We start from the raw sequence: 24,024 nt of genomic DNA on the forward strand, positions 1-24,024 counted from the left end.
TTTCTCCATATATTCTTAGGCATTTTCAGATCATTCTTACCAGAGAATCTAAACATTACAAGTCCATGAGATGAAGCTCTGGCTTTGTACAAATAGCAAAACAACAATAACAACAACAAAACCCAAACAAAAAACCAATCCCTAGTTAAACAATCCAGGCACTCATCTCGTGAAGCCTAATGTTATCCTCATTGTGTTCGTGGCCTGTTTCATACCAAAAAGATGTGTGTCTTAGAAACAAGGAATTACTATAATATAAATTATAGCAGTGACATATTCTGTTAGACATACAACATGTTATTTATTTGACCTGTGTACTATAAATGAGTATAATATTAAAATGTTCTCCTTTTGAATTCAGAAGGGAACAATGTCCATTTAAAAAGAGATAAATTAGAATCAAATTATTTTCTCTCTCATATAAGCTAATGAGAATCTGACTTTAAATGGAAGGATCGTTTATGTGGTCTGCAGCCTGTTCTCAGCTGTTATCACAGAATAATTGATGTACTAATGATTTCAATTCATAGCACCCACTGTCTTCATTTTGCATAATTTGAACCAAATCTGAATATAAATGACAAACAGTCCTCTTGCCTGTTTAATACCCATGACCTTTAACTAAAAATCACTTACTACTGCAGAAGGGGAATTTAGCAGATAGAGGCAACACTCACTATTTTGAAACATTCCTCCTCATACAGAAATGGAAAGAATCAGGTAAATGAATCAGCTATAGCAGGGCTAAGATTTATCATCTTATTATTTGAGAATGAATATTTAATTATAAAACACTTATCACCAACAGTGTCTGCTGGAAGAAATTCCAAAAGGGCCAAAGCTTATTCTAAAGAGGCCAAAGTGAGAGGGAGAATAAGTTTAATAGGTTTCATTATTTTTTCAATGAAAAAAAATTACTATGGAAAATTCAAGTCATTGTAATAACTACATTGCAGTTAAATTCCCTGTATAAAAAGATGACCCTGTTTTATATGGCTGATGATGGGTTGACCACACTCCAGTGGATGGCCACACATGGCGAAATAAGCAACACAAATTGGACTCAGTAGGTTATTTAAAATAAGGACACAAAGTTGGAAAGAGGTGATGGGGGAGCCAGGAGGAATGCGAGGTGAATATAAACACAAAGCATTGTATGCGTGTGAGATCCTCAAAGACTCAGGAAAATGTTAACTGAATCACCTATCGCTTGTGCATATTGCATGGTATCTGTTGCATATCTGTTGTATCATGTGCAGGTATCGCCTGCTGAACCAGGAAACAGGACTTCTTTGCCAGTTTTCAAAAAAAATTTATCTTTTAAGAATAATCTGCAACCATCATTACCTATGACATCAAACACGGAACGCCTAAGCCTCCCGACTGTCACCAAGCCACCAGCAGGGCTCGTTAGCAAGCCTGTTTAGTTGGGTATAGACTGAGTAGGTGTGATCCTCCATACAGCAACAATCGTAGCACAGCATGAGGGCCAATTAGTTCCAGCCTCTGTGGTGAATGTTATTCCAAACAACCCCTCCTTCACCTAGAGAAACAGCTGCTTCCTGATTCTACCCACTGCTTACTGTTATTCTGAGCTGGCTGGCTGGAGAAAGCAGCCCCTCAACACAGCCTGACTCATTTATGGACAGAAGGGGCCATTCAAAGCTCACACGCTCAGGATAGTACAGAAATTATTCATTCATTTTTTCTACCTCTGTTTGTAATGGACTTTTAAATGGAACCATGGCAGGACTGTCCAATCACACAGGACAATATGGATTCCTGTTACCAAATTAAAACTGGCTTAGAAGTCATACAATGTGGCTGATTGATCGCGGCTTCTGAGTCACACAAGGACAGATGAGAATAGATGCTCACACACAGATGCTCAGGAATGGGACTTCCTAAGTCTTCATTACCAAATGAGTAAAACAACCAGCACGGGCAACAGGAACTGATGGGGACTAGTTGTGCCTATGCCCAAGTGATAGAATGAAACCCTACTGCCCGATGGGGAGTGTCTGGGAACAAGGTCCTGGAGAGAAAATTAGGTTCAGATGGGGTCAGAGAAGATGGGGCCTTGAGCATGGGATGAGCTTTCTTGTAAGAGGTGACACTGGAGACTTTGCAAATGTCTGTGTCCCTGTGTCGGCCCCTTCTTCTCAATCCTCTTCCTTTCTTACCCACCGTGCCTCCACATCCTTTCTCCATCTTTGTTCCTTTCCTTCCCCCTCACCGCTCTCTTCACTGGTCATGTAAGAACTGAGGACACACCAGGAAGTTAGCCAGCGAGACATACAGTTTTCTGGCACTTTAATCACAGATCTCTCAATGATGAGGAACGGATACCCACTGCGAAGTCAGACAGTCCATGGTATGCTAGGGCAGCCAGAGCTGACTTGACTGAGGCAAGAAGAGACTGTAGTTAAAAGGAAGTGTTAACAACACCACCTCACCACTTCTAGCCAATGTCCTGTTAGAATTTATATATGAAGTGCCGCTCCAGAAGGCTCCCGGGTGAAGGTCTTGGTCCCTGAGGGGGTTCTGAAACTTTGGGAAGTGGGAACTACCTGGAGGAAGTGAGTCTCCAGGGGCATGTCCTTATGCCTTGTCTTGTCCCAACCCCCACTTCCTGTTACTATGAAGTGAGGAGCCACTGCCAGAAGCATCTGCTGCCATGACAACCAGGTCACCTGGGCCAAGAATCAATGGAAGCAAGTATCACAGCTGAAACATGAGCTAGGACAAATGCTCTTCCAGCTGCTTGCTAGGTATTTTGTCACAGTAATAATAAAGCCAACACAATGACATAGTACTAATAAAATGTTAATTATAGGCAGAACTGGGTGTGTGAAATATAGGAGCTTTCTTGTACGCTTTTATTTTTTGTAATTTTTCTATTACTTTAAAACCATCTTAAACAGAAAAGATTTAAAATAATTAAACAGGCTTACGTCTTTAATTCCTACCTCAAACCAAGTTATATCCTTATTTTCAGTATGAATGATTTCCTGGAGCAGGGGAGATGGCTCAGTTGTTAAGAGCACTGGCTGCTCTTTCAGAGGACCCGAGTTCAGTTCCCAGCCCCCACACGGTGGCTCACAGCTGTCTCTAGCTCTGTTCTAGAGGATCCAGCCCTCTCTTCTGGCCTCCACAGGCACTGCACTCACGGTGCATTTGAACACATTCAGGCAAAATACCCATAACATAAAATAAAAAATAAACAACAAAGAGTCCACATTTTATGTTCAGTTAATCAGAAAAGGTAGTTGTTGCCAAGCCTGACCATTTGAGTTTGACTCCTGGGACCCCACAGAGTGAAGGTAAAGAACTGGCTTTTAAGAGAGGTCCTCTGACCTACACACACATATGAATAAATAAATAATAAACCAACCAACAAATAAAATGTGAAACAGAAAGAAGGGCACCTGGGGTTTTCTGGCTACCCATTAACATAAACAATCACAAGCTCTCGAAATTATTTAAGGGGACACAAACAAGACAAATCACAGGCAAGGGAATACTGTCCTGGGAAATTACTCTATGCAAGGATTCAGTCTTGAGGGCCAAGACTTGCAAAGGAGACTGACAAACGCTGCCTACATCAGGTAGTAATACCAGTCAGTCAAACTAGTAAGTGGGAAAACAAATTGAAACACTGCAGTAGAAAACATTAAGTAGCCATTAAATCTGAGGCTTCTGGAGTTCTGTGATTACAAATGTAGAAAACATTAGCGTGCAGCAGGGTCACGGGTAAGCTATAGTTGTAGAGTAGGGTTTATTCCTGGATGGACAAGGATGGGTACCTGTCTTAATTATCATTCTTTTTTAAAAATTTTTCTGCGATGAATGTGTTAATCTTTCAATTAGAACATGGAGAAATGACCACCTTTTCATTCATTCATTCATTCATTCATTCATTTTCAGCTTATTTATAACAATAAGAGAACACATGGTGCACGTGTGTGTGTGTGTATGTGTGTGTGTGTGTGAGAGAGAGAGAGAGAGAGAGAGAGAGAGAGAGAGAGAGGAAGAGGAAGAGAAAGAGAAAGAGAAAGAGAGAGCTTGTGAGTAGCCATTGGCATAAGCTCCTACAGCCATGATGTTCAGCTTCAAATGTGTGTGCATGTGTGATATATGCACTTGCCTGAGTGGGCGTGTGTAGGTTCACATAGAAGCCAGAGTCAACATCCTCTATCCTCCTCAGTCACTCTCCACATTATGGTTTGAGACGGGGCACCTCAGTAATCCTGGAGTTTGACAATTCAGCAAAGAGCTGTCCAGCAAGTTCCATGGATCCGCCTATTTCTGCCTCCCAGGGCTTGACATGCACCAATAAACCCAGCATTTTATTTATTTCCATTATTACTATGTGTATGATGTGTGTATGTAAATGTGTACACACATGCCACGGTACAAATGGAAGCCACAGGACAACTTTCCAGAGCTGGCTCTGTCCTTCTGTCTTGTTTTTGAGGCAAGTTTTCTCTTATTTATGACACGCTAAGTACTTCAGGCTAGCAGACTGGTGAGTCTCTGGTCTGTTCTCCCATGACTGCTTCCCACCTCCCTGTAGGACTACGGGATTACAGATGGGCACCACCACATTCGACTTTCCATATGGGCTGTAGGGACTGAACTCTGGTCATCAGGGTTGAGCAGCAGGGTGCCTTTGTGCACAGAGTCATCTCAGTGACTTCATGTGCCCAGCTTCTCACATGGGTGCCAGGGATCCAGAGCCATGTCCTCATGCTTGCCTGGCAAGGGCTTAAAGACTAAGCCATCATTCAGAAACAGGGGATTTTAAGAGGTACGGTTACACCGAATTTCAGCAAACAGGAACTAAAGACAACTTAGCAGTCAGGTTTAGCTTTCTTCTCTACATGGAGTACGCCCAACTTCTACCTACCAGGTCTGCAAGAATAGGTAGAGAGAGTCCAATGTTCAGGTCTGGGCTGGACTGTCTCTCTTTCCATAGGCTTGAGTTTCCATGGCCACAGAGATGGTTTACAGACCACCTTTCCCTCAGTGAGTTCCAACTGTAGTGGGAGGGGAAATATCTTGCTTCAAAATTTCTATCTCACTCTATAAAAATCTCCAGGGAGTCTTGGTTTGGGAAGAAAAAATGTTCCCCCATTAAGTTCTGTCCAACCGAAAGCCCTCCTGGAAGGCAGAGAGAATCTGCAAACTCCTTTATGGGAGCACATTAAGACAAAAAAAAGAGAAATACATAAACAGATATCCAAAGAAGGCAGAAGAAAAAAAATCTCACCTACACCACAAATCTTTTCCCAACAGTCCTGGAATGCTGATCAGAACAAACTCTAACAGGCTGAGACAACAATGTCCGTGTAATGAAACTGGATGCTCACTTTCCATGTATCTCCTGTCTAAGCTCTCTAGAATAATGAAACAGGGCTGGGGAGAGGACTCCATGGTAAAGCTGTCGCTGTGCAAGTCTAAGGATCTGAGTCTACATCTCTGGGATCCATGTAAAATGCCAGGTGGGCTGCACATGTCTTTAACTCCGGTGGTGGCGAGTTAAGTCAGAGGATCCAGCTGAGCCTAGCTAAGTCAATGGCTCAAGACGTAGTAATGGAGGTCTAAAAAGGAAGACACCTGATATAAACCTCTGGCCTCCACGTACATACAGAAAGGAAAAAGGAAAACAAAACAAAACAAGAAAGCAATGGCCTCAGCCAATATAAAGGTAAAATGTATGATTCTCCACTACAAGCAGAATAGAAAACAATAATTCCTACAGAAACATGCCCTGGACAACAAATGGATGCTCCCCCCACAGGCCATTCATGCTAATCCCAGTAAAAAGGATGGCACAAATTGAGGAATTTTGGCCGGGCGGTGGTGGTGCATGCCTTTAATCCCAGCACTTGGGAGGCAGAGGCAGGCGGATCTCTGTGAGTTCGAGACCAGCCTGGTCTACAGAGCTAGTTCCAGGACAGGCTCCAAAACCACAGAGAAACCCTGTCTCGAAAAACCAAAAAAAAAAAAAAAAAATTGAGGAATTTCTTGAAAAACAGTGTAAGCCATGCTTGAAAATCCCCAATCGCAGACAGCAAGCCTCAGTCCTGTTAGGGAGGCCACATGAGCGTTGGCCCAGACCTGAGAGAACAAGATGTCTTCTGGAGCTTCCACCTGGCAGCCTGTTCTTGTTTAAAAGCTTTCTCTGTGAAGCATGATTGGTTCAAATACGGCTGGATGGGCAAGTTTACCACCTGCTTGTCTGCTTATATAAACCCCTCATGGGTATCTCAACTCAGTGTCCAGTGGGTTTTGTTCATTTTGTATTATGTTATTGAAAATACTTTTACTTTTCAAAAAGTTTACAAGGAAAAGGGGCACTGGCATCTGGGGACTGCGCAAACCTTTACACCTCTTTTTCATCTTTGCCTTCTATTAACTCTGCGTATCTTTCCAAATGAGGTACGGTAACGACTTTGCTTATGGATGAGTGGCTGCTATCAGTCCTTCTGGTTCAGGCGAGGTATGAATCACACGCGTCACACACAGACAGATCATGAGAGTTAGTGGTCATGGGGAAGCCTTGTGGACAAACAGTGCTTCTCCCAGCGGAACACAAGAGTTTAGAAACCTGTCGTCACATCCTGTTCTTCTCATGGCCACCAACGTCCTGGCGATCGAATGTGCTCCTCCACCACAGACACAGACAGACTCTGACAATACTCACATATTTTCCAATTTGAGTTGAAGAAATTAGTGGTTGATTTAACACAGAACTCAAAAGTTTTACAACCTATCACATTATTTTTTAAGACTTGACTGAGCACCCATAAATAGAACTGAAACCAAAGTCCTCTAAAATAGTGTTTAGCCAGACTACATACATGCATCACTAACTCCGACCCATCTTCCCCTTCTTCTCAGAGACCTCGCCCTCTCCTCTCTCTGCCCTTCCTTCTTTTCTCGCCCACAAGGTCTTACTATGCAGCCCAGGCCAGCCTGGAAGTCAACTCAAGATATTTGTGACCTTTTGCCTCCACTGTGCTGGGAACAGGGATGAGCAGCTATGTCTGGTCATGACTTTTGAAGGGTTCAAATCACAGAGGAACCTGTTGCTTTGAAGACGTGCCACGTGACTCGCAGTTCCACACACGCTCGATATGGATCTTTCAAAGTCTCTTTGGTTCTCCTTTATTTTAGCTCGGAGTTTTCTGCAGCCCACTTCCCGAGGCACACTCTCTGTGCCCCTCCTCTGTTTTCCTCTTGACATTGGGCTCCCTGCTGATACCATTCCTGCAGAAAAGACTCTCCCAGTATTGCAGGGCACAAAACTGTCTTCTTAGACTCAGATTCTGTGGGCCAGGAATTCAGAAAAAACCCCGAGGGATGGCCAGGCTCTGTCCCACACTGTCTGTAGCCACAGCATAAAAACCTGAGGCTGCGTCTAAAGTAAAGGACTCACAAACCTGGAATTGACAGTTGGTTGCTGGGACCAAGGAAGTCACAGTTCTTACATGGAATCCAGGGACAAATATTTTTACCCATAAGGTTAAAAAAAAATGCAAAGCTGTGACCTCAGCATGCTACTTAAGCTGTATTCTATTGAACAGGGTGCCAAAAATCTAACAGGTCAAAGAAAAGAGAATTCACCTTCACTTCTTAGAGGCTGAGTGGCCTAATTATAAAAGGACAGATGGGACAGGAGACACTACCCGTAGCCACTTTCTAAACTGTCATCCCCAGCCTCACTCTTAATCCCAGAGGCAAAGATTTAACAATCTACTATGCATCTAAGTCCCTGTGTGTCAACTGGCACTTCAGATAAACTATCCAAACTCAATTCACCTTTCTCTCCCGGTCCCTCCCTCCTACCCATAAGAAGCAAAGGAAATTCAGAATTTGGAGAGAAACTTGGAGGAGCTGCTGTCTGTCCAATGGGACAAAGGCGTATTATACAGCCAGTGTTAGCAGTTAGAGGGACAAGAAACTGCTCCCCGGAGGATAGTTAGCTGTTTAGGGTGACCGTTCTTTGTTTTATAGTCCATACCTCTGTTGCCTCCGACTTGAAGTTCCCTTGGAAAGGATCTATTGCCTGGGTTCTGGGCCCCTGGATTTCATTTCACACAAGCTAAGGAAACTTACAGAGGAACGAGTACTTGAAAGAACATACTTTGGAGAACAATGCCCGCTTTATCTCTGAGGATGTACCACAGGGTCTGTTGCTTGATTGAAGCATTTTTATTTCCTTTGTGAAGGGAAGCACGCCTCATCCTGCCTTATTTCTTAACACTGAATACAGACACCCTCCCTTCCATATACCTACACCTCCTCCCTGTAATTATTCCTACAATTAAACACTATAACCAAAAAGCAAGTTGGTGAGAAAACTGTTTATCGGGCTTACATTTCCACATCATTGTCTATCGCTGAAGGAAGCCAGGGCAGGGACTCAATCAGGGCAGGAACCTAGAGGCAGGAGCTGATGCAAAGACCAAGGAGGGGTGCTGCTTACTGGTTTGCTCCTTGAGGCTTTGTTCAGCCTGCTTTCTTACAGAACCCAGGACCACTAGCTCAGGGATAGCACCCCCCACAACAAGCTTGTCCCCCACCCCCAGCAAATCAATCACTAACTAAAAAAACGCCTTACAGCTGGATCTTATGGAGGCATTTTTCTCAGTTGAGGTGCCTTCCTTTCAGGTGACATAAACTAGCCAGCACACCCTCCGTATACACATACCTTCCCCTCCAGAAGAACATTCTCATTCACCGACTCACAGCTAAATTCTACTTTCCCTAGATTAAAGTGCCTGTCATTTATTTCATTTCAGTCAGCAGCTTTCACCAAATCAGGAAGACGCTAGAACAGTGTTTGGGGAAGGGAACAGTGTTTTGGTTTAAGTCAACACTGAAAATGGACCCAACAGCATACACACAAGGGGAGGGGAGGGAGGAGAGGGAAAGCAGTCCTCCAGTCCTCCTTTACTGAGGATTTAATTAATAACTGCTAGGGGTTACAGCCTTTTACAGTGGAGAAAATAAGGATCAGGTCCGGTGCCTGCCAGAGCTGCAGGAAGGGCCCCGACCATGTGCTCACATAAACATGCATTTTGGTAAAATCTATGAATATGAGATGCCTTAGCCACCATCAGTTAAAACTGCCGTCTCTTTCCATTTCAATCTCCCCCATTCCACACTTCCTTCCACATCAGATGGAGATGGAGCAGTCACGGTTTGGGAGGTTTCTGTTAAGTGGAAGCTGAGCAAGTTTTCATTTCAGTGTAGAGTTAAGTTAGTCATTACAGTGCAGAAATGGCTTCCAGAAACGGTTAGACTACCTACTGTGTGTGCTCGCTACTATTAACAGGCAGCGCACAAATCCCAGCTTAGCAAGCATTGGCAGTATGGTGATCATCTCAAAGTCAGAACTCAGCACCTACAAAACTCTTCCACTTGCCAAGCATGTAAAGCCGTGAGCAGAAGACTCAGTACTGATAGCTGTGCAGGCTGGTTTCTGTCAGCTCGACACAAACTAGACTCACCTGGGAAGAGGGACTCTCAATTAAGGAATTGCCTCCATCAGACTTTGGGCATGTTTGTGGGGCACTTTTTTTTTTTTTACATTGATAACTGATGTGGGAGGGTTCAGCTCATTATGGATGGTGCCACCCCTGGGCAAGCGGGTCCTTGATGATAAGAAAACAGACTGAGCAAGCCACTGGGAACAAGCCAGTACGCAGTGTTCCATCATGGCCTGTGTCCATCCTGCCTCAGTGTGGCCGCCTCGAGCTGGCTTCCATTAGCGATGGACTGTAAACTGTAAGCAAAATAAGGTTTTTTCTTCTTGAGTTGCTTTTGGCCATGGTTTTTATCACAGAAATTAAATAGAAGTTCCCCTGTGACAAACGTGACAAGGTGGCAGTTTCAATGTACCAGTTTCAGTCTCAATTGAGGAATCACACAGATACACTAGGGACTGGGCATTGCAATGCCCAAGCCAACCGTCCTCAAGGTTGTACCCCAAGCTACAAGCAGGAGTGAGCAGCAAGGACAGCCAGTAACAGAATTAACAAAGAAAACTGTACATTAAAAAGGATTAAAGTGCTTTAGCTACTTAATAATCAGCAGAGTACTGGGATCAGGGAAGAAATCAAATTTCATATTACACCGTTACCGCTAAGTGACAGCATTCAAGTCAGTCAGACAACATCTGACAGAGGCCCGTGCACACAAAGCTAAACAAAACAAAAGCTAGAAAAGCTCAGGGTTTTATAGTTTGTCCATGAAAACAGCCTGTAGAGGCTTTCCCAGACTGAACAAGAACCCAGCGCTACATGATGGATTATGAAAGGGTGTGTTCTGAACTAGTTAATAAAAACCTATATTTGAAACACCCTGATCCTCACTCCAGAAACGCAAGCCTCAGATTATTTTCATAGGAAGAGACTAGAAATTTGGCAGCGCAAACCTGTGTGGGAAATGTTGCAGTTGGGCCTGGGAATTACATTCTGCTACTTTTGTGGATTTCAACATGTTTACAGTATGAATCAATTCCTAAATTACAATTTCTTTCCTCAGTTATTTTTTTTTCTTTTGTATCTGATTCCTCCCGTACTTTGAGGAGGGTTAGCAGAATCAAATCATCAAATAAACTTAATGTCCACAAAATTAAATCTGCTCTCTGTGAACCATTCATCTTCCTCAGTCCACAGGTGGAGAAAACGAGGTCCAGGGAGGTTGTGGGATCTGCCCGAGGGCAGGCAGCTAGAACGGAACTGCTGGTCCAGTCACACTTGGCCTCTGTCCTCCAGCTCAGCTGCTCAGTGACCATCTCACTCTCAGTGCTATTTATTCCTCTGAACTTCAGTTTTGTGCCTAGCTTTCTGCAGAGACTCCTAATCCAAGGCTGGAAGATAAGCCTTGCCTCAGATCCCCCTTACTTCCATTAGTAAGATGTGGGAGGGGGCCTAGGTGGGAAAGAGCAAAAACCTCTTCCGGGGACTTACGCTTCCCACCCATCCTGAGCTGCCTTGGGAGCAGCGACCCCTCCTCAAACACAAGCACTACAAAGGATCCCAGGGAGAGAAAGGAAATGAAGAGACAGTGTGGAGCTGAGTGGTCACCAGCAGTGATACCATGGAATCGAGTGTGACGAGTGTGAGCACTTCCCTCTCGGGGTCAAGTTCACCCCCTGCACGATGCCTACTGGTGGCCTTTTCTGGACATGTTCCTTCATACCACTGAGGGGCAGCTACCAACCATGACTTTATGAAACCCAGAGACACAGCAAAAGTTTGCTCCCATCCATAGGGTAGCTCTCAAATAGTTCTAACAAGAAATGCATGCTTTGTTCTGAAGACTTCCCATGTTTCCCCAATGAAAATTCCACTTGACAGTCACCAGGAGGTTCACAACGAACGGCACTGGGAACTCTAGCTTCTCCTGTTCTCCCCCCCCCATTCATGTGCCCCCACAGGTTATTTTTTTAAAACGATTTCTCTTATTTTTTGAGATTATAGATCTGTCTTCAAGAAGCACTTGCTTTCTCGGCTCTCTAGACCAGTGGTCAGCCTGATCTGTTTTTGGACACATACCTAAATAGATGCTTTAATATTGAAAGTTTATCATTTGAAGCAGTCAAACCTTGGAAAGCGAAAAATTTACTCCTTCAGGCTTTAGAGATGGGAAACTTCACTTAACTCTTGGGTTCAGGTTATCACGTCCTTACACACAGAATAAGGGTATTATGCAACCAACCCTTTCCCATGTAGGTGGAGACCCTTAAGAAAAAGAGCAAGCAAGAAGCATGATGAGCGCTTCAGAAACTCTGCACGAGAATGTTAAAAAGCACTGTTTTTCAGTGAGCTCATCACAGGATAGACATTTAAGCACCAGAGCGGGTGATTTTCATATGAATGTTGAGTGCAGCTAGGCACAGACAACCAAGTCTCGTCAAAGGAGTGGAGGAACTGAGTGACAGAGAGGGGAACTGTTCAGATAAGAGGCAGACATCACTAGACCTCTAGACCTCTTTTCAAAGAAAACAAAGATTTTGTTGGGCCTTCCTCCTTGAATTATCACAAATAACAATACAATTGTAAATGAGTGTCAGTGTCACACATGTGCCATTTATACTCTAGTTGTCAATGCTGCCATGCTGGAGAGTGAGCATTAAAGAAGGATCCAAGTCACTAGGCCATCACACAACACAGGGAACGAGCTCTGAAATGAACACAGTACCCAACAAGTCACACAAATCAAAATGGTAGTTCCTGGAGGCCCAGATGGTTCTACAGAGGTCCTCTGAGGAAGCCACATTAACAAAGGAGGAAAGGCAAAGTAAATAGAGCAGGGCCTACAGTTGTGGGATATTTTGATCACACTGACACTCCCGAGACTCCCAATAAAGTTTTCTTTGAATCAGAAGGCAGATCTAGCTACTAGCTGACCAAAATTAGCCATAGAGGTTTTGGAGGACTGAGGACATATAGAGAGACACAGAAAGTAGTAAAGAGGGCTGAGAGAAAGATTCCACACTTTTTGGACAGAGAAAGAAGAGAGAGAAGAGGTCACTTTCCCAATGCTTTTCTCTTATTTCTTACAAAGGAAATAAATCTTAAAAATGCCTCTCAACCCCAAACAGTCCAGAGTTCTATCATTTTGTTGTCTTGTTTTTGAGATATGTAGCTGAGGTTGGTTTCTCACTTGAAAAATCTTTCTGCATCCATCTCTAAATACTGAGATGACAGCCTGCACCACTACACACAGCAGAATTCACCACTTACTGTGTAAAAAAATTCTATTTAAAGAGCTTATTACCAAGTCAATTTCTCGTTTAACATGGCCACAAAGCATCAGACCAGAGTGCAAGGCATTTTTTTAATCTTTCTGTGGTATCTATATGGATCTCTGGAATATTGTTATTAGAACTCACTCCTGACTAGCTAACATTAATGCTCAAGTTTGTACACTATGATCTCTTGTTCCTAGTTACAAGGGAGGAGACTGAAACTCATAAATTACACAGTTCGGCAGCTGACAGGGTTCAACCCAGGAAATGCCTAATATCAAAATTGTGGAACTCAACTCTGTTTTGAAGGTTAAAAGATAAACTCCATTGTTAAAAAGCAACTTGTTTTGCTTTTCTCTTAGTTTTTGAGACAGGGAGTTTCTTTATAACCCAGGTAGTTGTGATAGGGAGTTTCTCTAGAACCTCAGATTCCTAAATGCTGGGGTTTCAGGCTAATATCACATAGACTATAACCCATTTCCTCTATTATTTGGATCATCGAGGGCCCCATGTTTACTCCCCAACAGGAAAGACTTACCCTGGGGTGCAGAAGTGAATGGCTATCAGCTCTGCCCAACAAGCGAATCTGTTTGGGACAGGAAAGCCCAAAACATTGACAAAGCCGCCAGGGCAGTAATGATTGCTAAGAACTTTCAAGGCAAACAAAACTCCTAGAAGAGAATAAAGAACACACCAGTATTAACAATTCCGATTCAGGAAGAATCACTGAATACAAAGAAACTAAACACTATTACTAATTATTACATCCAACTTTCTGCTTTGAAACACAGTCAGCGAGCATGGCAGTCATTCCTTTAATGGATCCCAACATGGAAGTTCAACCGGCTTCCAAGTATAGAACACAGAAGGTGGGAATAAGCCACCAGCAATGGTATCAAATACCAGGGAACTGTCCCTTTAAAGCAGCTATGTTTTTGGTGTATGGATATGAACAAGGAACAAATACCAGTAACACATACTCTTGTAGCCTCATGGAAAAACACTGGCAGCGGGATCTTGTACTCCAGTGGAGCTTCAGGTGCCACAGGGGACCGTGAGCTGCCTGACAACAAGGCTGGAAATCAAGCTTGGGTCCTCTGCGAGAGCAGTATATGTTCTTAACTGCGGACCCACCTCCCCATCATGACTGATATTTATTTTAATGATATTATTGAGAGGCACAGTAACCCTGGACCAACTCAGTTCTCCCTCTTCCACGCTTATGATTCTTAAGAAAATCAGTGGAAGATATCAAGGGCAACATGCTAAGATAAAGGTGGCACAGGTTGTCTTCTAGGCTTCCCCTTCGGGAATTCCTTGGGTGTACTGGGGTAAAGTTAGAGGCTTCAACTGCAAGTGGGATATACACACAGTCAAGACCTCATCTGACTGGGAAGCCTTCTGAGACTCGGGGACCAGCTCACAGTGAACCCTTGATTGCCTATATGTAAGCATTCCACTTGCTTCGTGTTACCTGGCGAAGACAAGTGTATTATGCCTCACTGGACTCAAGCCAGTTGGTAACCAGTGAGCCCTGAACCTGCTTCACAGTGTTCTCAGTTTTCAAGAGCACTCTTCTGTAAAGACACCCACGAGTCCCTCCATAGCATTACCGTGAGGGAGTCAGGTGCACACGCCCAGTACTATAAAACCATCTTCTAGCAGGCCCTGGTCTAAGTGTGCCAGAATGGGGATGCAGCATAAAGTGAGATGGCCTAAATGGTGCCTTCTTCTACCCTAGCCAGATTGCTCTTCAAGATGCAGGCCCCAGCCATTATGAACCACTCCGGACACTGTCTTCTCATCAACTAGGAAAGGAAACAGGCAGCCTCCCTCACGGCCATCACAAGCACTTCCTGAGACACTGTCCACCTTACCTGAGAAGCCGACAGCACAGTTCCTTCTGAAGTCAGGCTCATTCATGAATTCGGCAAGAGTAAACTGCAAGAGCAAATACACCACCCCCGTGAGTAGGGAGAAGGTGGTGATGATGTAGCCAAACCATCTGCTTCCCAGTCTTCTCTCCAGCTTTATTCCTTTCCAGAGCATGGACACCATGTTGAAATACAAATGCCAGTCATCTGCATGGTGCAGGGGAGAGAGCAGCAAACGCTGCCAGTCTTTTTGCTGGTAACACTTTTCCACACTGATGCAGGAATAGTGCAGGGGCTTCAGAGGATTCAGGAAGAGCCAGACGTTGAGAGCCAAGGTTGCCAGGGTAACAGGAGGAATGTTGTTGATCCCAACATGGAACACTTGAGAGAGCAGCATGAGGAGCCCAACATTGACTCCTCTTGATCTCCGCTGCATGGCTGGCTATCTATCAGGAGCCCAGACGGGGAATTCTGCTCGGGGATTAGGAACTCAGGAAGGAATGCAGAGAACAGCACCTGAAACACATATTGCATGTGAGGTCCATCAGCTGAGAACTGTGTGTCGCTCGGTCACTCACTGGTTTAAGCACACACCAGCACAGCCTACTTCTCATCCCAACAGAGACACTTACTTTTATTAACTCTTTCTTCACTTCACATTCTCAACTAGAAATTTTATCCCAGATCCCAGTGGACTTAAGGACAGGCAGGCTGACGAATATGGCCATGAACTTGTAATGCGTCTTTCTTAATTAATTAATTAATTAGTTAAATTAAAAAGTAAGCCTGGCAACCTATGCTTGATCCTTGAACCCACACAAAAGGTGGAAGGAGAGAACCAACTCCACAAAGTTGTCATCTAACCTACACATATGCTCTGTGGTATACGCACCCACAATACACACAGTATACCTACAGTCATAATAATAGAAAAGACATGGGTTAGGGAGAAGGCTCAGTGTGCAGAGCTTGCCACGTAAACATGAAAACTGGAATCCTATTATCTAGAGTGAGGATCAACATCTGAGGTTGCTTCTGACCCTCACACATGTCATAGCACACGTGTGCCAACACTCACAGACCCTAAGTCATACACACACATCACATACATCTACCCATATATGTATCATACAGATATAAGCACACATCATACACATAGAAAAGGTGAAAATGTTGACAACCTGAAAAGACAGCATGCAAACATTAAGTAATTTAACTCAAATCCTTGCCAAGTCTCTTTATCTCTTCTATTATTTTTAGCAGAAACACTCGAAATACCAAAAAGTAGGGTTGTGAGCATGTTATGGTCTAACCCAGTTTTCATACTACCAGATGTCAACTTCCTCAATTTTTTATTTGTCATAAACTTTAAAAATTTATCTATGTGCTGGGCGGTGGTGGCGCATGCCTTTAATCCCAGCACTCGGGAGGCAGAGGCAGGTGGATCTCTGTGAGTTTGAGGCCAGCCTGGTCTACAAGAGCTAGTTCCACGACAGGGGCTCCAAAACTACAGAGAGACCCTGTCTCGAAAAAAAAAAATTATCTATGTGCCAAATTCTACACAGAAAAAATGTGGTCCTTGTTTATACGCTCACTTGTCACCAAGAAGTAAAACCAACCACGGCCACAGGATGTTGTAAGCACAGACAGGGAGCCTAACAACACAGGTACACAGCTCTGCCAAAGGTGGTGACAGACAGCAGTGCTGTGTTCGTGGGAATTCCTTGGAGTTAGTGACAAGGGAGAGTTCTGTGAGTCTGCGGTCTTCCACTCTACCCTCCGGACTGAGGCTGGCATTGTGACACGCTTTGGATGACAGAAAGCAGAGGGACGGATGAGACATGAGGCCCAAACCTAGCCCCAAGACGCATTGCATGTGTGTGTTCCTGTGTGGGCTAGAGTCTGGGCTAGTCGGCACAGGCTCTTATCCTCCAATGGTCCCGGCCACTGGCCAGCTAACCCTGAGATGCACACAGAAGTAAAGCAGGGTCTAAGGAGGCCATCCTAATTTGAACCACGGAGCGCTAAGTTCTGGAGTGGTTTGATAAGCACAATTACTAATACAGAAGGTATTGACTTTGGAGGTATTGACAGGCCAATAACAAAGGATCAGGGGTTTGAAAGGACTAACAGAAAGTAGGAGGTGGGGAGTCAGGTTGAGACACAGGAAAAAATGGGCAGAGGTGACAGTCTAGGGGAAGAGAGAATTCTGGGAAAGCCCTAGTATTTTCATTTCTATAGGGGCATATCATTTATGTTGAAATTAGTCCACAGAACTCAGTTTCTTGTTCTTCTATATATTACATAACGAATTTTAGTCATCTTCACACCAACTCCCCTCCTCTCCCACTGGCACCCTTCAAAAAAGTCTCCCCACATCCTTTCATGCCTTCTTCTTGTGAATTTAGAGTTACTAGTTGGAGTGTGGGAGGAAGCCACTGAGTGGAGCGAGGACCACTTACCTGTGGCTACACCACTGAAGAAAGTGATACACACACCCCCAACACACACATACAAGCTTTGATTGCTGTAATCCTTTGGGGAAGGGTGTGGCATCATGTGTCCCTACTTTATCCATGATGAACTGTTGACGGCCCCAATCTTGTACAGACCTTATGTAGACAACCATGGCTGCAGCGGACATGTTCATAAGTGCCATGACTATGTCATGTCCAGCACATCTCCCTCCCCATTCTCAGCCCTTACATCTTTCCACCCACTCTTCCGAGACGCTCCCCGAGCCTCTGAGGGTGCATTACGGTGGTGGTCTGAATGTGAATGGTTCCTATAGGCTCACATGTTTGAATACTTGGTCTCAAGGTGGTATGGCCTTGCTGGTGTGTCAGAGTGGGCTGACTCTGAGGTTTCGAAAGAATCATGCCATTTTCAGTGTGTTCTCGGGCTCCTGTTTTTGAGGTTTGAGGTGTGAGCTCTCATCTATTCCTGCCACTACGACTTCACTCTGCCATCGTGAACTCTAACCTGCTGGAAGCATAAGCCCAATGAAATGCTTCCTTGTAGAAGTCGCCTTGGTCACAGTGTTTTAGCACAGCAATAGAAAAGTTACTAATACAGGTTTTCTAGTTCTCCAAGTTGAGGCAGAACACTCCAGCATTACTTATTCTCAGCACTTTGGACAGTAACAGATTTCTGCACTAAGCAATGTCTGCTGCAGTAGGAAGTTTATCTGAGGAAGGTTTGCCAGATAGTTTTATGTCCCCTTGATACAAGGAATAGTCATCTGAGAGGAGGGAACCTCAATTGTAAAACATACCTCCATAGGATCAGGCTGTAGGTCAGCCTGTAGGGCATTTTCCTAATTAGTGATTGATGGGGGCGGCGGGGGTCTAGTTCATTGTGGTTGGTACCACCTTTGGGCTGGTGATTCTAAGCTCTTTAAGAATACTAGATGAGCAAGCCAAAAGAAGCAAACCAGTAAGCAACACCCACTCCAAGGCCTCTGCATTAGCTCGTGCCTCCAGGTTCCTGCCATGTTTGAGTTCTTGTCCTGGCTTTCTTTGGAACTGTGGAATTGTAAGTCAAAGAAACCCTTTCCCCTTCAACTTGCTTTTGGTCATGGTGTTTTTGCACAGCAATAGGAACCCCAAGTAAGACAGAAGGCTAAGAACAGCACTTTATAGGTGTTCTTGAGTACATGAGTACTCGGAAAGCAGCCAGACAACATGATGGTTCATCAAAACAGTAACAGGAGACTCCCTACTGGAGTCTACGACTTTCCCAGTCGAGGGCTCCTGACCAGGTTTACAAAACCAGCATACAAAACCAGAAAACCAGGACAGCCACAAGCTCTTCTCTATTCACCGCCCAGATGTAACAACCTTCCCACCATGCGATGTACATTACCCTGCCTTTCAGAACACTGTGTCAGCTCCACAGAAATAAACCTGTGAGTCACTTCAGATGCACCGATGACAAACAAAACACCATTTTAATTATGTGGTAACATACACTAGACAGCACTGTATCAAGATTGTGGCAGAGACATGGAAGATTTCTTGAATATTGATGGGGGGATTAGCCATATTTACTTTTAATGAGAAATTAAAAATTAAACAGGTATGCAATATGAGAAAACTACATGGCTAGAATAAACAAAGAAACTGAATTCATAACTTGAGAAACCAGTGTGTCTGGGGAGGGGGCGGGGGAAGTAGAAAGGGAAAAGAAACTAATTACGGGGATTTTCAATTCTACTTGCAAAGCAGAAAATATTCCACCATTATCATTTACCAAGGCAGTATATATCTCAATTTTCAGATTTAAATGTTCAATAAGAACTGAGACCATTAAATTGCAAGAGTATATACCAGCTATAAATTCTATTCCCAATTTGGTATGTGATACTAACCAAATTAATTCCACAAAGAAACAGACATGATAGAGTCTTAATGGGAGTAATTAAACGCCGCACTGAAGACTGGGGTCTCTGTATCATTGTAAGGGCAACAAATTCACTGAAATCATCTTACACTGTGTGGCTCCCTCTCCAAGAAACTGTTTATTGTTACACAGCTGAGAAAGATCAATGGTATACCATTACTGCTTTGAGACCTTTGGTAAATTTCATTTACTAGTTTTACACAGTTTAATAAATACTCTTTTTAAAAAATCTTAGGGAAAATATGATTAACAGTTTATTAAAGGTCTGCTATTGCCCAGGCTGAGAGCTTTCTAAATATCTGACTTTCCAAACACTGAAGTTTAGAATTTTTTAAATGGAGACATAATTTACATACCCTAATAATCACATTCTTGAAATGTACAACTAAGGGATTTCAGTATATTCATAGGTTGTGTAACCATAATCAGTCTTCCAGAACTTTCTTGATGCCAAAAAGAAACGCCATACCTTTTAGCAGTCCCAATACCTCTCTTCCCCTAGGTCTTACTGATGATCCACCTCATTTCTGCCTATTCCTATTCTGGACATCTCACCTAAGTGAGATTATTCACTACAGAGCATTTGACTTCTTTTCCTTATTTCCAAAGATCACTGATATTACACCCAATGCTTGTTACGATCAAGTAACATTTCATTGTATAACCACATCTTGTTTCTCTACTCTTCAGCAGATGGGCTTGGCCACTGTTTGTAGCCTGGCCCTATGTTGCATAATGCTCCCATGATCCTAGTGTGCTAGTCTCCGTATGAACACACACTCCTAGGAGCAGAGTCACTGGGCCAGCCAACAAATTGTTTTCCAAACTCATACACCATTGTGTACACACTCTCTTTGAGTGCAAGGCCTCCAACTTCATCATATTCTCAAGAGCCTTTGCTTTTTACCGATGCTTCTTATTCTAGCTTTCCTAGTGAGTATGAAATGGTATGCACAAACATCTCCCTAATGTAAGACTAATGACGTGATAAAATGCTAACTTCACATTGCTGAAAACACATATGAACTGAGATGTGTTTATAGCGTAGAAGTGTGTTCAGCTCACCCCTTACCCTTGAGAAATCACTGAACAAGCTTGGATTGAGAGAAAGCACCGAAAAGAAAGGTGAAATCACAAAGAAAGCACCTGGCTGAACTTCAAAGATTGGCACCACAACTCCCCTGTGATATGGTATGTTGAGAGGAAGCTTGAATGCCCTTCAACAGCGTGGCACAGCTTAGACGAACACATCAGCCTGTAAACAGCGCAAAGTCCTTTCAAAAGAACACAGAGGGTGGGTGATTCTAATTTCTGCAAACCATGCAAAATGCTATGGAAAGAGAAAATGTTCATACTGAACATGAAAATATCTCTGCTTTCTTAATTGCAAGAGCCAGATAACAAAGTGATTCGCAACAAACAGAGCATTAACACACTCAAAGGACCATGAGAATGGCCAGGAAACAACAGCGCATCTTGCCCCCCTTACTTGTCTCAACGTGTGTGCTTTCTCTAGGACAGAATAAGCTGACCTGAAGCATTCCTAGAAAGCTTCAAATACAAACTATTTTTTCCACGTGTCACTGAAAAGTCAATGGAGGAGAGTGTTTCCACCCAGCACCATAACACAATTATTTTATTCCTCTAATAAAACATTTTGGCACAATTTTATTTTTGAAAAAGTAGTAGTTTCCTTAGGTCCTAGAAGATCTGAATTACAATGCGGATATTCAAGATATTTCTGAAAATTAAAGAAGTATAAGATGCATTATTAGTGAAAAACAAGAATTTTTTAACTGACTCCTTACAGACAAAATCAGGTCTGTTTTCAAATAAATACATGCATTTCAAAACGCTATATTAAAAGTTTTATAAAATGGCATACAAACTATGCTTTCCAGACTTAACATTTAAATATTAACTATAATAGCAGATGGTACAGCTTCACATCATTACACCATGTTCAATTTACCAGAAAGCATCATCTACCTAAGGTGACTAGTAAATAGGGAGTCCTGGGGGAGACGGCGTGGAACCTTCATCAGACGCCATAATCGTCTGATGACAAGCTGCACACAAACAACAATTTTTCCTAGCCTTCTAAGACCCGTTAAGTGGCTTCCTGAACTGTACTAATGTCAAAATCAAAGGGAATCGGAAGAGGGCTCTGTTTTCTTACTTTCCATTTAAGGGAGAAATATGAAGAGATGAAGACAATAAAATGAATAAAAATGGACTTCATGAATAAAACATGAATATGGGAATCAAATTATATTAAGAAGGTAATGGGAGTCTCGTCTTCATGAATACCATGACACTCTCAATAATTACATTCCAATATCATCTACTCGTGGAAAGGCCCACAGCTTGCATTCTGCTCCAGAGAAAGTAGGATTAAGAACACTGTCTTCTTCTTGAGTCTGGAGTCTGCAGGTCCTTTGGGACAATGGTTCTCCTGACTCAGAGCCTTTGTTATTCAGACCACTCAGTTTGGAATGCCAGCTTGGAGTCTGCCTGATTATCCCCGGCTGCCTCTTCCCGTCATAAGTGAGAAGACCTAGCTTCTAAGACATGTGGCTCCTCCTCTATCTTTGCTCAGTCACCATCTTCACAAGTACAAAAACTCCTCGCCCCTTAACGGATGAAGTCCGACTCTCTTTTATAATAGTTTGCCTTAATACCAATCCCATGGAAGGCACACATTGGTAAAACACGATACCTTGGAGGAGTGAGGACTCAAGATCTCAGACAAGTGAGCAGCCCTTACTAGCCATGTGTTAACGTGCTGACACAACCCACAAACGCCGGGTCTTCAGCACATTCTCCCTAACCTGCTTACAAAATGCCTGACTCAATATGCTTAAAATCCAATTTCATCACAACACCTCCCCCTGTGAACCATCAAATACCTTTCTGACCTTGCAAAAAATCATAAAGCATGTCATCGTTAACAGGATGGACTTTGGGGGTCAACAAGCCCTGGTTTAAATCCTGACTTAAATGACTTAAATGCCTTGAGGCGGTAAGATCCTGAGTAAATCCTTTTTCTTTCTTTTCTTTTTTTTTCCCTTTTTCATTTTTTTTTTGCTTGTTTGTTTATTTATTTATTTATTTGTGGTTTACTGAGACAAGGGTTCTCTGTGTAGCAGCCCTGGCTGTGCTGGAACCCTATTTGAAGGCCAGGCTGGCCTCAGACATAAGAGATTTGTCCATCTCTGCCTCAAAAGTACAGAGATTAAAGGTATGTACCACCACACATGCTCTTGAGTAAACTCTTAACTTATGCCTGAAGCCCTCACCTTTGAAGCTGGCCCTAAATAACAAGACTTCCCTTCTAGAACTGACTGATGACTAACTATACCTGAAACATAAGAACTCTAGGTACCCGAAGATAACACATCGTTATCATCATCATTGACCCACTTAGGCTCAGCCTCGGAACTAAAGTCTTCTGATAATCTATACACTTTTTAATAATGACTGATAGTTACACATTTAGTTTAATAGTGGACACATGTAACTTGTTTTATTTCACTTTGTTCTTAAAATCTTATGAAGGCATTCTTTGTTTTATATACTAGGTGGTCTGCCCAGCACTCATGCAGAAAATTGCCTATGTTGGTGCACCCCCCACCCCCAGCATTTATCCCAGAAACAGCCCAGAGGCGCTTCTCTGCCCGAGACACTTAAGGGTGGTGAAATGCCGGGTCTCAACTTTCTCTGTCCAAGGAGCTTTTACACGAGGCCATCTCTGCAGATGGACAGCCACTTGGACATGATACAGCTTACAGTGCATGTTCCTAATTTCAAACCCAAAAGCCTGACCCAGTGAATGCCTTTCCAGCAGTCATGGTGTGAAACTGAAACACAAATTCTATTTTCCTTATACAGATAAGAATGACCTAAGGGACAATACCCAAAACTGAACTATTAGGCACCACACCCAGCTTTTGGGTAGACTTTGCTGTGTAGGAATGGAGCCCCTAGGCTGCTTGTGTCTCTCAATAGTAACAATGACTTCCATTGTTGATGTGTTTGGGAGGCCCCAGTGAACCCACCTGCACATCACTCATGAAAGCCAAGATCCCCAACCTGCACTGTACAGGGGGTAACAGGAGGCTCAGATGAAATAAAAATCTGTTGGCGCTGTGATGGCAGAGTAGACAGGGAAATGGTTCAATGTCTGGCTATACAGCCCCAGGGTCTTCTGACTTAAGTCATAAAATGAGAAACACTTACTACAGGCATCGGTGCATGCCTGTCATCCCAGCACTTGGGAGGCAGAGGCAGGTGGATCTCTGTGCATTTGAGGCTAACCTGGTCTACAGAGTGAGTTCTAGGACAGCCAGGGCTACACAGTGAAAACAAAACAAACAGAAAGTCTGACTACTATTTCTCTTCCATATGAACGCTTCTTGGAGGAAATAAATAAAGCCTGAAGCAACTCCTTAACAGCGCTGAAAGAAACCAATTTTGTTTAATCCTGAAGCAACATTTATTTATAACATATACCATGACATTTAATTCAAACTTAATGAGATCTGTGAACGTTCAGTCCTCAGAGTTTCAGAAGCCAGAAAGCAGAGGTCAGAGCAGCAGACTGATGTCACTGTGATGAGAGCCTTAGATGTGGGAAGAACCAGGCCAGGGGGATCTCTTGGGCTTTTTAAAAGGCATGGCTCCCACTCATGCCTCACACCCATGTGGCCTGATCACTTCCCACATGATCGACACCCAATAACTACAGATGGGGTTTTCTGGAGTCAGGAGTTTTGGAGCCCACTGGCATGCAAGCAGCCTTATCTGTATAAACACAGAATTGCTGAAGCAAAGGGGAGGTGGTAGCTATGAGAAATGTTTATGGCTCGACTGTTTCAAATTAACTGGTCCTCTATTTAGAGCCTTAAAATCCATGTCCATGATAATAAACACAATCGGGAGTAGAGACTTGATGATGAGGGAGTTTCTGTTCACAAAACC

General features: G+C 43.4%; 1 protein-coding gene across 1 annotated transcript in view; it reads right to left on the reverse strand.

The window, feature by feature from the left end:
• Window positions 1-24,024, reverse strand: part of Rhbdd1 (rhomboid domain containing 1) — a 124,882-nt gene that overhangs the window by 89,908 nt on the left and 10,950 nt on the right. Inside the window, exons 2-3 of the mRNA XM_057763267.1 lie at window positions 14,647-15,159; window positions 13,308-13,440 (exon numbers count right to left, since the gene is read on the reverse strand). Of these exons, the coding sequence (XP_057619250.1) occupies window positions 13,308-13,440; window positions 14,647-15,079 (566 nt within the window). The 5' untranslated portion in view covers window positions 15,080-15,159. The remainder of the gene's footprint in view (window positions 1-13,307; window positions 13,441-14,646; window positions 15,160-24,024) is intronic.

The sequence above is a fragment of the Chionomys nivalis genome, chromosome 2 (genome assembly GCF_950005125.1).
Source record: "Chionomys nivalis chromosome 2, mChiNiv1.1, whole genome shotgun sequence".
NCBI lineage: Eukaryota > Metazoa > Chordata > Mammalia > Rodentia > Cricetidae > Chionomys > Chionomys nivalis.